Source organism: Falco rusticolus, chromosome 8, assembly GCF_015220075.1.
Source record: "Falco rusticolus isolate bFalRus1 chromosome 8, bFalRus1.pri, whole genome shotgun sequence".
Taxonomy (NCBI): domain Eukaryota; kingdom Metazoa; phylum Chordata; class Aves; order Falconiformes; family Falconidae; genus Falco; species Falco rusticolus.
This window is the reverse complement of record NC_051194.1, coordinates 6,343,530-6,355,853: the sequence shown is the minus strand read 5'-3', so window position 1 is coordinate 6,355,853 and position 12,324 is coordinate 6,343,530. Positions and strand designations below refer to the sequence as shown.

General features: G+C 51.5%; 1 protein-coding gene and 1 long non-coding RNA gene across 3 annotated transcripts in view; one reads left to right on the top strand and one right to left on the bottom strand.

Annotated features, from left to right (window-relative positions):
- The first annotated feature begins 1,047 nt into the window (after positions 1–1,047).
- Positions 1,048–12,324, top strand: part of MGAT4B (alpha-1,3-mannosyl-glycoprotein 4-beta-N-acetylglucosaminyltransferase B) — a 52,044-nt gene continuing 40,767 nt past the window's right edge. The window contains exon 1 of one of the 2 annotated variants that reach the window (XM_037397526.1): positions 1,048–1,264. In XM_037397526.1, the coding sequence (XP_037253423.1) occupies positions 1,168–1,264 (97 nt within the window). In that variant the 5' untranslated portion in view covers positions 1,048–1,167. The remainder of the gene's footprint in view (positions 1,265–12,324) is intronic. The other variant, XM_037397528.1, reaches the window with a different exon arrangement.
- On the bottom strand, positions 10,434–11,528 carry LOC119152361. The gene is made up of 2 exons (XR_005105754.1): positions 10,858–11,528; positions 10,434–10,581 (listed from the first exon to the last, which is right to left on the bottom strand). It is a non-coding gene; the product is annotated as an uncharacterized LOC119152361 (long non-coding RNA).

Sequence of the window (12,324 nt, the reverse complement as noted above, 5' to 3'; positions counted from 1 at the left end):
AATAATTTAAAAATCTGATTTCTTCTGTCATTCATCCCGGCAAGCAGCTTGAGGCCATAACCCCTGAATGCCAGGTCCTTTGGAAGAGCAATGATGTCCTTCCAGACGGCGGCTTCCACTTGCAATATTCATCTGGCATCGATTTTCTCTCCATAAACATTAAATGCTGTTTCCTTAACCAAGATGGAACGCTTCTGTGGAAATGGCAGTGCGCACGCCTGGCAGGGCTGCGGGGACTGCTGCCCCCGACGCCACCCCACAGCCCCACACCGCGGCTGTGCACAGCCCCCCTCTGAGGGCACCGGGACCCCCGTGCACAGGGGCTGAGCACGTGCCCCGTCCATAGGTACCCGCGCACAGCCCAGGCGTCGAGGGTCATTTCCACACCACTGCCCGGGCACAGCGGTGCGGACGTGGGGGTCCACGCGCACACTCCGTATGTGCCCCCACGCACAGAGACGCGCCCCCCCCGTGCATATATACATATGGATGTAGGGGCCCAGGTGTGTACGCACACGGAGGTGTATGGACACCACCCCCCCCACATATATGGGCACACACGGGCACACACACACACAGAGATATGCCACCCACACACACACACACACAGAGCCAGGCGTGTGTGCACACATACACACGTGCACAGACCCGTGCAGGCACCCACAGTGATGTATGTATTTTTGTATGGACATATGTATGTGCACAAGTATCCATGTCTACATCTATGGGGATAAGCCAAGTATTTGGATATGTACATTTATATATGTAACCCATGAGTGAGCGCTCATGTACACACCCTGACACACAGATACACACACACACATACACAGAGACACAGATACACAAACACACACACACACACATACACACACACAGAGGCGCGCGCACACCCTCCCCCCCCCCGCCCCCCCGCCCCCCCGCCCGCTGCCCGCTTGGCCCCGCGCTCTCCGCACGGGGGCGCCCGCCGCCCGCCGCCGCCCCGCCCATTGGCCCCGCCCCCGCCCCGCCCCGCCCCGCCCGCCCGCCCCGGCGCGGCCCGGCCCGGCGCGGGCGCTGCATGCGGGCGGTGCGCCCCGCTCCGCTCCGCTCCGCGCTCGCCGGGGCCCCGGGGCCGCCGAGGCCGCGCCGCGCCCGGGACATGCGGCCGCCCCCGCCGGCGAGGAGGCGATGAGGCTCCGCAGCGGCACGGCGCTCACGCTGCTGCTCGGCTGCCTGTGCGCCCTGCTCTCGCTCTCCTGGTACGGCGCCTTCGGCGGGCACAAAGGTAGGGGGGCTCGGCCGCGACCCCGCCGCCGGGGCGGCAGGTGGGGCGGGGGGGCGCTGCGCTAGGGTCCGGACACGGCGGGGTCCTGCGCGACCCCGGGGGATGCTGCCCGGTAGCATCCCGCTGGCGCCGGCGGGGGACCGTGTGCCGCTGGTGACCCCCGGTCCCCGCGGGACCGGGACCGTGGGCTCCCCGGGGCGGGCGTGCGCGGGGCAGGCGGTGCCCGGCCTGGGGGTCCCCGCCCCTCCCCGGGGCGCGGCGCGGCCTGGGGGGCCCAGGGAGGGCCGGGGGCTGCGGGTCGGGGCGTGCTGGGCTTCGCTTCCCTTAAGCCCCCGCGTTTATGGCAAAAACCCTCGCGGGCGCGGGGGACCCGGCGGGCTGAACCCTCGCGGGGAGGTGGTGGTGCCAAAACCCGGGGAGCCCTCAGATGCTGGGGGTCCCTGGGCGCACTGGGGGTGAATGGGAGCAGCTCTGCCCTCCCCGCACCCCACACGGCTGCTGCGGCTGGGTGCTGAGCCCAGCACTTCGACGGGTGCGGGACGGGTCCCGTACTGGTGCTGGTGTGGCACGGAGCGGGCGGCTCTGGGGCAGGGGCACGGGGCCCCGTCCCGTCGAGGCTGCGGGGGAATCCTGCGGCGGCATCGCAGGGATGCTCGGGGCTGTTTTTTCCTGACAGTGTACCAGTTGCGTTTCCCCATCCTGTTGCTCGCTAAAGCAGCGCGCCGGATTTACACTGGCCTGGGGTACGATTCTGGTAGTTGCTTCTGAATTGTGTATTTGCCTCGTGTATGGGTGTGCAGGCTGGCGTGCTCGTGCTGGTCACTCCGCTCTTCCAGTTCTTGCAATTTCGGAGGTCATTAAAGGCGGGCGGTCTGGCCGTCCAGCCCTTGACCCTCTCTTCCCCCTCACCAGATAAGCATCTCTCCCCACTACAGGTGAGAAGCAGCTTTTGCCAAGTGTAAGACGTGACCTGATGGCTTTGCAATCCCGTGGCACACCGTGCACACTCACAAGGTGCAGCTTGCGCGTGGTGCCAGGCTGGCATGGGGGCAGGGCAGCACTGGGGGAAGGCTTTTTGACTCCAGTGGGCAGGATGACACGAGCCCATGTAGGTACCCATTCAGCTCAGCCCCTTCCCCAGCAGCAGGGCAGGAGCCCCTGGGATGTGCCACCTTTTCCTGGCAGCTGTGGGCACCTGACAGGCAGCTGCTTGGACCCCTCTGCCTTGTTCATCACCAGCAGGGCTCTCCTGTCGTGCTGCTAACACGATTTAAATCCCACCACAGCTGCCTCCCGCAGAGGTTTGGGTGATGGGCACTTGCAATGCAGGGGTGCTGCCAGGGGATCGGTTTGCTTCTGCTGGTGAGATTTTTAACTGGACGAAATGTTTGCATAACTGGGTGGTGGTGTATGCGCTTTCAGCCAGAAATGCTAGACCGTGGTAAGTTGTGTAGGGGCAGAGGAGCCCTTGTGGCTACCGCTGAGCAGTCGTCTTGCTCGTAGCTCCCTCACGTCAACGAAGCGAAACCAGCGTGCGGTGCTGCACAGGCTCCAGGCAGTCGCTCCTGGTTTCTGAAGCAGGGCGGCCAGCCCCGCTAGGTAGTCTGTGCTGTCTGGACTGTGTTGGCCTTAGTCGGCCTTTAACTCACTTCTATTTTTTAACAGGTAGCTTTTCCCCATTGCTCATTCAAGTGCCAAAACAACCACTTTGGGTGCCACTGTCCCTGTCCTTCTTGGTAGGACCCTCCCTGGGATATGCGTTTCCCTCTGACAGCAGCACATCTCTTGCAAAACAGAGTGCTACAACAGGTCACAAATAACGCGGGGCAGGCTGTGTCAGCACACCAGGTTTCCGGCTATTATGGTCATTTACGTACCGGGCTGTTATTCAATACAGAGCTGGAGAAGACCTTGAGAGGTCATTCAGTCCATCTCCTGCCCCTACACGGGACTGGTGATAACCAGTGCCTTCCTGACAGATGTTTACTGTATTCATTCTTAAAAACCTCTGGTGACAGAGATGCCAAAGCTCCCCAAACGATCTGTTTGACATTTAGTGGCCCTGCTATTAGATTTTTCTTATGATCTGAACAGAAGAGGTTTTTTCCTTCAGTTTGGTTTCATGATTGCTGCTCTTTTCCATTTATTGGGCACAGGCAGAAAAGTTTCTTCCTTCTTTGCAGGAGCCTGTTAGATATTTGGAAGCTGCTACCGTGTTTCCTCTTAGGCCCTGCTAATACAGATTAAACCAGGCTGGTTCCTTCAATCATTCCATCATCCTTCATGAAGAGTGGTGCTTAGCCCGTGTTACAGGGCTGAAGTCGCTGCCTTGTTTTTGCTCAGAAGAATAAGGGATTACTTCAGGTCTCCTACACACAATGATCCTATTTATACATCCCAGTGTGTTTGCTTTTTACTTTTGCCGCAGATGACTGGTGTTTCATTTTCTTTATCTCACCCACCCTTCAGCCATTCTTCTCCAGAACTTTTCCTGCTTCTCTTTCCTTATCTCGTATTTGCTTGGTTGATTATTCTTACCAAATGGCATTACCTCACGCTTGTCCTTGTTGAACTGTGTCCTTCTTTTTTTTTTTTTTTTTCCCCAGACTGCTTCTTCTAAAGTATCAGGATCATTTTGAATTCTGATCTTGTCCTCCTGCATGCTTGCAGTCCCTCTCAGCTTGGTGTAGACTTCAAAGGCAGTTGGCTTGTTTTCTTTGCTGTCAGCCAAGTCATGGATGAAAACACCAAACGGTATCAGATCTGGGATGGGCTCCCCTGGAACCCGCTTCAGTAAGGTCCTCCCAGTCTGTGCTCAAAGAGCGGCAATGACCAGCTCACCAGTAGTCTTCCCACCAGTTGTGAGCCCACCTTTGGGTGGCTCAGTCCAGCCTCTGTGTCCCTAGCTGTGTTACGGGCACATGCATGGAGGCTATCAGAGGTCCCTCCAAAATCTTTGTTTCTTCTCCCCTTCCTGCAAGTCGTGGCACACTGTCACAGAAATTCATGATAGATTGTTCTTGATAAACAGAGGTTAGCTCTTGCTGAAGTTCTCCTTGTCTTCTAAGCACTTCAGCTGACATTAAGCTGATGATTTGATAATTTCTTGCCTCTTCCTTATCCCCATCCCCTTATTTTTCAAAGACTTTGTGTTTACCAGTCCTCTCTAACACCGGCCGCCCCCCGTGAGTGACCAGAGGTAATTCCCGGTGATCCTGAGCTGCTCTTGTCGTGGCACTCTGGGGAAGGCCGGCAAGGTGTCTGCATTGCCTCCGATGGGAAATAAAACAATACGAAAAACTCACACATACAGCATCACAGAGCCTGCTTGTCTTGCCGCTCTGTGTTGGGAGGATAAAACAATGAGTTGAAAGAAAATAAACCAGGTCAAACCAGCTCCAGAGCTGCTTTTCTGTGACCAGCGCAGGGTTTGTTTACCCCCTAACCGTGTTTTGCTGTGCTGTGCTTATTAGTAAATTTTTGCCCTCGTGGTCTGCAAAAACAGATGCTGCCTCTTTCCAATTATAAATGAGGTTTGAAATAGTCTGCTGGAGCGGGGAGAGAAGCGCAGCCTCAAATAGCACCACCAGTCACCAGCGGCCGATGTCCAGCGTCACGGGGTGGTTTGGAGCTGGACCGCCTGTGTGCTGAGTTTAGGTTTAAGTAGGGTTTAACTTTCAAAAGCAGCTGCCTTGGAAGAAGCTCCTCTGTAACCTGCTGTCATGGGGTGGACACGAAAGGTTTCGCTGTGGAAGGCGACCTGCAGCTGGAGGATCAAGCCTCCGGGAAGGCTTGGGCAAGCGCGGGCATTAGCGTAACCGACGTGGGGATTACAAGGGGGGGTCTTACGGAGGGCTCAGTAGCACCAGGCAGCTTGCCTGACTAGATAAGTCAAAGCTGCAGATGGGGTGAAGGCAAACATTTTAACCTAGCTGCAATCAAATTTTGTGTGTTTTTTTCTTTCCAGTGATGAAAACTGTTCAGTTCTCATCCATAGTGTCAGTTCTCATTTTGACTGACCAACCAGCCATCTACCGTCTTTCCAGCCCTTCTTTTTGCCCCTTGCAGCCTGCTCCAGGGCCATAAATGCTGCAGGATATTTGGTCTTTAAGTGTTGGGTGTTTGTTTTTTTTTACTGAATAGGAAATGCTAAACCTTGGGTGACCCTTTGAGGAGACTCCCAGTATGCTGCCCCTTGGAAATGCTGCATTTTGAGGTTAGGGTTGGACCTCCAGGGTATGGCTCTGTAGCTCAGGGTGGGCTCTGTGCCCACACTGCCTGTGCAGGCTTTTCCACCCTCGAAGATTTATAGGTGCTCAGTATCAGCCAGCTCCAGGTTTCCGCTATAAAGCCACAGCTGGTAGGCACCTCTGTACCTGTTTACCTGCGAAGTGGGGTTGTGCTTTACACAGCAGCTTTGCACCCCTGAAATGAGTTCTGATTGTGCGGTATTTTGGATGCTCACCCCGTGGGAGCTGTCCTTGCCGTGGGCGTTGTGAAAGCCCTTCGGGATAGATGTGTGCAGCTCCTTGAAGGCCTTTCCCCTGGCACCCCAGGTGGGTATCTCGGTGCAGGTCTGAGCATGGGGTCTCTCCTGTGGCTTGCAAGTGGGATGTTGGGGTGCTGGGGAGCGGGATGTTGGGGTGCTGGGGAGCGTGGGGCACCAGCTGCAGTGTTGCTCCAGTGCCCGCTGTGGCAGCGCAGGCTCAGGCAGCATCTCCATAAAGGAATACTGCTTGTTCAGTGCTGCACGTGGCAGGATGCTTCTCTTGCTCGGAGTGCCCTTTGTGGGAAGCAGACTTCGACCCGGAGGGCTGGTCCTTGGGGTGTGTTTACAAAGTCTCCTTATATAATGCATAAAAGCCGTGGACGCTAATCCGCTCCAGGAGCAGCGGAGTCAAAGCTTGTGATACTGCGAAATACGAACCTTATCTTGTGGCATATGGTTCCTGCTGCTTTTCCATTTCTGTTGCCTGCATCAGCTTGACTTCAGTGTTTGTAGTTTCTTTGAGGTCTTGGGCACTGGCTACAGCCAGATGAGTGCGAGTGACAGCCTGGGTCTGCGCTGGGGTCATTTCACTACAACCCTTGGAAGCATTTACCAGGAGGAGAGATGCCAACAGCAGACCCAGCATAAGCTTCTGATGGCTGAGGAGGTGCAGTGGGGACCTGGTTGAGGAGCTGTAGAGGTTTGAAATCTGTTATTAAAAGGCATGGTGAACAAAAAGGTGTGCGGGAGCATTTCTGAGAGCCTTTGTGGTGCTCAGCAGATGTTGTGTGGGACTGGTGGCTGGAATGCAGCAGCGTTTGCAAAATTATCCCATGTATGATTTGACCAAATTCATCTTAAGAGCGAGGGACACCATGCAATCTGTTGATAATCATTTATCAAATCCTTAATTGCCTGGAGTCACCTGTATTTCTGGTTTTATTTCTTTCCAGTTTTTATTAGGTCTTTAAACGAGGCTCTTGACCTGCACTGCACGTGCACGTGTCCCATTGCTGCTCCAGCAATCAGAGCTGAGGTTGCGTGATGGGGTTGAAGTTGCTGGAAGTGGAAGAGGGCTTTCTCCTAATCAGGACAGTGTTCCCTAGCACAGGAGACTTGGATTTGGGTCCTTGCTATCCATATCCCTCTCAGTCTTGGGAAAGTCAATCAGTTGGTTTTGTACCTCAGTTCCCATCTGCTCTCTGGGGACAGTGACATTTCTTGTCACTGGGGTCTGGAGGACACAGCCGTCCTTCTGTGACAGCAGGGTCTGTGTTGGTGTGTAGGAGAGGAGCAGGCAGAGGTTAATACGCACATCCCCAGTCACATCAAGTACATCTCTTGGTTTACTTCTGTTACAGAACAAAACCCTTTCTCGTTTGTGATTCCTTTGATTCATCTAAAACAAGTCATTGATTTGTGCTTATATCCTGAATGTTCATTGATTATTCACTTAGTGTTTAATGTAAAACACATCTATAGCTGGCTAGTTTAAGTGAAGCTGCCAGTCATCTCTAGAAAGCTTTGAAGTCTGCTAAGTGATGGAGAAATGGCTTTAGCAATAGATTGGGCAATGCTGGCAGGCTGCTGCGGGTGCGCTGGGGTTAGCCGTGGTTCTCCCTGGTCACAAAACCCAAACCAGGCACCAAAGCACCAATTTCTCAGTTCACGGTATAAAGAAACACGAACAAATATCCATCCTGGGGCAGCCGCCCATCTCAGTATTCAGAGACGAAGCTTTATGTGTCACGTGAAGGTTTTCTCTATCGTTATCGTGCCAATTCTAACGGTGACACTTTCTTTCACGAGACAAAGCCCAAGGGATCTGTGGGGCTTGGTGGGTGAAGAGGGCTGCTGTGGTGACAGAAGTCACTGGTCAAATTAAAGAATTATGGAAACTATTAAAATAAACAGAGGGCTTTGGCGGGGGCTGGCAGGTTAAGGCTGTTAGGAGGAGAGGCTTTTCGGGGAGTGCTGACCAAGCGTTGCTTAACAGCTTCCTGATTCAGGGAGAGGATTGTTGTCTTTGATGGGAAGAAATGCATTTTTTCTGCCTTTTTTATTTCAGTTGAAGTGTAGGGGGCTGTTTATCCAGCGATGCCCTTCTTGAGTTTGTTTTTGAGCTCACATCAGGCTTCTCTTGCAAAGCAAGAAAATTAGGAAGGGCAGATTCCTGTTTTAAATCATCTCTTTCTGCATTAATTGTAGCACTGTCTGCTTCTCCGTCTGTTTTTCTCCCGGTGTCAAGTCACATTCAAGTCTCCAGGTTCCGTGCATTAGCATGGACATGCCTCTGATGCACAGAGACGGCTCCGTAGCTCCTTCTCTCCTGCCTGCCCCTGCCTTGGAGTTGCTCCCCTAATATTCCTGCCCTCTTGCTCTATGTACAGGATAAATACTTACCTAAAGGTTAATGTGTATTTTGAAGTGACTAGACATGTTTGTGCAAGGCGTTTTCATTTCTGCTTATATTAAAGTGGACAGCAGTAGCATTAAAATGTAAATTATTAGGCTTTAAAGAAGCTCCTATGCAAAAATTTCCCTGCCTTTTATTTTCGTAATGAGTTTTGTTGCGTTGCAGTGTCTGTTTACTTGTGACTGTAATTGTTGTACTCATGGTTTAGGAGCTGTGGGTAGTGGGATGGGTGCTGAGCTGGGGGAAGAGCATAGTGTTGGCTTGGGTCCATGCCGGTACCTGGCCCGCTCCTGTTCCACAATGAGTTTTTAGACCATCCTGATCAAATTTTCAAGACTACCTTAGAGAACACAGGTTTTTCTTCTCTCCCTGATAGTGAGAGCTTTCTGGAAATAAGGTTTAACCTGAAGACCCCTTTTTGTCACTCACTGCTCCAAGGAATTTCACGGCTTAGATAAGAAGCCTGTGGTACCAAAAAAGTTGTGTAGCCTTCAGAAGTCCTTGTAAATAATCAAAGAAACACTCCCAATACTGAGACAGGAGCTACTTAAGATACGTGTAATAGCACTACGTGTTTGTAAAGCCTGGTTTAGTGAAAGCATAGTAGCAAGACTAACCCTGCCAGTATCAAGAACTTCATGCAGAAGAAGCTGGAGGAGTTTTCCGAGTGAGAACTAAATCGCTGTATTCCTCCCAGGAGAGGGGTGCGCGGGGAGCTGAGCGGCTGTGCAGCGTCCCCGTGGCGTGTCCCCATGCTGGGTGTGAAGAGCAAGGGCAGCACCTGCCCGTGGGGGTTGCCTGGTGGGTGGCTGGACCTGGGCAGTGTTGGACTCTGACTCAGCCGTGACCACAGACAGGCACCTGTCAAATGAGTTATTCAGTTGATGCTGGCAAAAAGTGGTGGTCTCCCCTCCCTCCTCTCTGTGCCCAGACTGTGATCTTTTGCTTTTATTTGATCTTGCCTTTCGTGTTCTAACTATTCCTTCATGCCGTCTCTCACCGCACTCTCTCCGGAGCTGGCTTTGATATCTTTTCTCTTTGTAATCATTTCCCTGGGTTTTCTCCTTTCCTTCCTTTGATGTCACAGAAAACGACCAGGATGGGCATCTTCTCTCCCTCTCTTAATCTTGTCCAGTTCCAGTTACCCACCACTTGAGGAACTTCACCAGATGATGAACTAATAGTGTGGCATCGTTATCTCGAAGCAATGATTTTGGGTGGAAGCTGGTAAGGGTTGGGCTGCCTGGGGAGGAGGTGGTGCTGGTCCTTGCGCTGGGTGTCAGGGGTTGCTCCAGGTCCCTCTGGGTCCCAGGAGTGATGGTGAGGCGGGGTGTAGCCCCCCAGGAGAAACCCCCTGGCTCCCAGAGCGGAGCTGTGCTGTGGGGATGCTCGTGCAGGCACTGTGCGCCGGTGGCTGGGCAGCGAGAGCTCATCCTGTGGCATGGGGCTGAAACCAAACTGAAGGCAGAAGAAGAATTGTGTTTAAAAGCAGATTAATCTGCTGACTTTGAGGAGCAAGAGGTATTTAGAAAAAAAAAATTGGAAATGCAAATTCTAGCTGAGCAAAAACTTTGTTGTTTGATGGCTGAAATTCTCTGCTCTGTCGTGCCAGTGAATCTGCGTGAACCGTGTATTTTCCCTGAGCTAAAGAGCTGACCGGGGGGGCGGGGGGGTGTTAAGAACCCAGAGTGGTGGATGAGCATAATTAGGACATGGATTATGGGTTGGCTTCGTATAGATCAGTTAGTGTTTCGTTAATGTCTGGTTCCACCCTGTCTGTCTGTTTTATTAGATTAATTTATTACTTTCTGAAAGCGCCTCTCCAGTGAGCTGAAATATCTATTTACTGGAAGTATTTGGTTACCATGAAAAAGTCTATTTGGCGTGTGTTTGGCAATATTAACTACTTTCTTCTGTTGCTTTTGCAATTTAATTGTCTATTTATTTTGGGTATTGATTGCTGAAGGCCTTGGTAATTATTTGCTGATTTTGGAAATAATGATTTTAAAGGCTCAGATTACTTTTGTAATATTAATCATTACCTTGGCATGCTTGCCTCGAAGGATGGGATCTCTCTGATGGCTCCAGTTGCAATGTGGACATTTACTGTCTGAAACTATGCCGCTGTCTTAAAATAACAAAATCATTACTGGTGGTTTGTTCCTGAAACTAAGCAGATATTTGGAGAGATGCAAACCTGACAGTTGCAATTAGCTCACAAATTTGCTGTTCCTGTTGGTGGGAGGAGTGGCCAGATTCTGGAGTCAAATAAAAAGATAATTTTATTTACTTTCTGCTGTTTCGCTCTTTCCAAATTAATTTTAAGTTGTGTTGGTCTTGGCTCCGGTGCAGGGGTGGTGGAGAAATGGGCTGCCTTGCTCCGGCAGCTGCATGGCAGCGATGTAGCGATGCCTGGTGGGAGAGGAGCAATGCTCCGAAAGGGTGTTGCACTTGCAAGTAAATGTGCTGCCGTACAGCGGCACATCTTGCTTTGGGGGAAGGTGAGAAATTGGAGAGTCTCTGCTGGGAGCTGAGTAATTGGCACCTGCTATTATTGTGTCCCTCCTCCCCCTTTTAATAACTTGTTTATAAGGATAGCTCTCCTCCAGATCTCACTACACAGCCAAAAAGCACGCTTTTTTTAAAATAATACATGCATTCCTATTCACATCAGGGCTGGAGACCTACCTCCTTACTTTTCTCTGAGGAGGAGGGACAGCTTTTGTGTCATCCAGACGTCTCTGCTCCCCGCTGGGCAGGCTCGCAGATGCCCGTGGCGAGACGAGCTGCGTCTTTGCCATACCTGGAAGGAGATGTAATTCTGCCATTAATACAAAACCTGGCAGGCGGCTGGAGTGGCTGGGAGGGGAATTTTGTCCTCTTGTTGTTTTAGGCCTTGGAGCAAGGGATTGTGTTGGCTGTTTGAATGATGTTGGCTTTATCTCCATTGGAGCTCGCGCGGTGACATGTATTAACCGGAGAGCACGGAACGCAACGTTTAGCTTACGCCCCTGGGATCGCTAGTGCAGTGAATCCCACTTCTTTCTCCTGCATCAAGTGATTTGTTTAATTGGTTCTAACAGTTTCATCCTTGTTCTTTTATTAGTGGATCATGGTGCAAAAGGAAGCTGGGAACATTTTTGGATCCTGTCCTGGGTAATTTGATGACTAAGTCTCATCGAGCTTCATCTCTCTGCAGGTGCAGTGGTGCATCTCCTGCAGGGGATGTGGTGGGAAGAGCTTCTCCTCCGTCTCCCAAACGCACACGTGGGGAGAGAGGGAGGAGGAGGAGAGGGCAAAACCATGTCCGTGGCAATTGTTTTCTGATTCCTTTCATCACCTTATAGAATGAAAATGATAAAAGGAGCCTCAGAAAAGAGGGCATTGCAGCAAGCCCTGGCAGGGCTGTAATCTCTTTTCTTCATACTGAGGTATAAAGATAATTCGGTCAGGATTGAAACAGCGGATGGCAAATAATTCTTGAACAATCTGCTTATGGTGTTCCAGGATGCGAATGAAAACCACTAATGGGATAAAGAAGGATCTAGATAATTATCTCAGCTGCATTAAATCCTGTCCTTTCAGGAGAGTACTCTTGTGTGGACACTAATTTCATGTGTATGAGAAGCTGAAGTGACTAGACATTTTCAGAAGTTAGCTGATTCCAAAATAGCCATCATTGCTTGGTGATCATCTATCTTTTACCTATCTGGATGGTCCTAATAGATCTGATTGCTGGTCTCTGCTATCCTGTTTCCCCTCTCCCTTGCAGCAAGTTAAAGCTGCGATACACATTCTCTCCAAGTTGGATTTGAAACCTCCTTCATCCTTTTCCTTTTTCATTTGGTCTGCTGTTTTGGGAGACTTCCTGGTTGTTGTTTTTTTCCCTTTTACAGCTGGTAATGCTGTTTTGAGTCTGATGGAAGAGCCACTTGCGATATCAATGTATGCGAGATATTTTTTTAACTTCATCCGTATTTCCCCCCCAGGAAGATCTCTGCCTTGCAATGTGGGGGGCAGCACTGTGCTCCAAAACAAATCCAGTTGTACAGTCAGTTAACGAGGCTCTTGTGGTAGGCTCTTTGCTGCCTTTGTGTTTGAACCTAATGGATGCCCCATGGATGAAGTGGAAGATGGCAGGAAGAGAAAGGAACA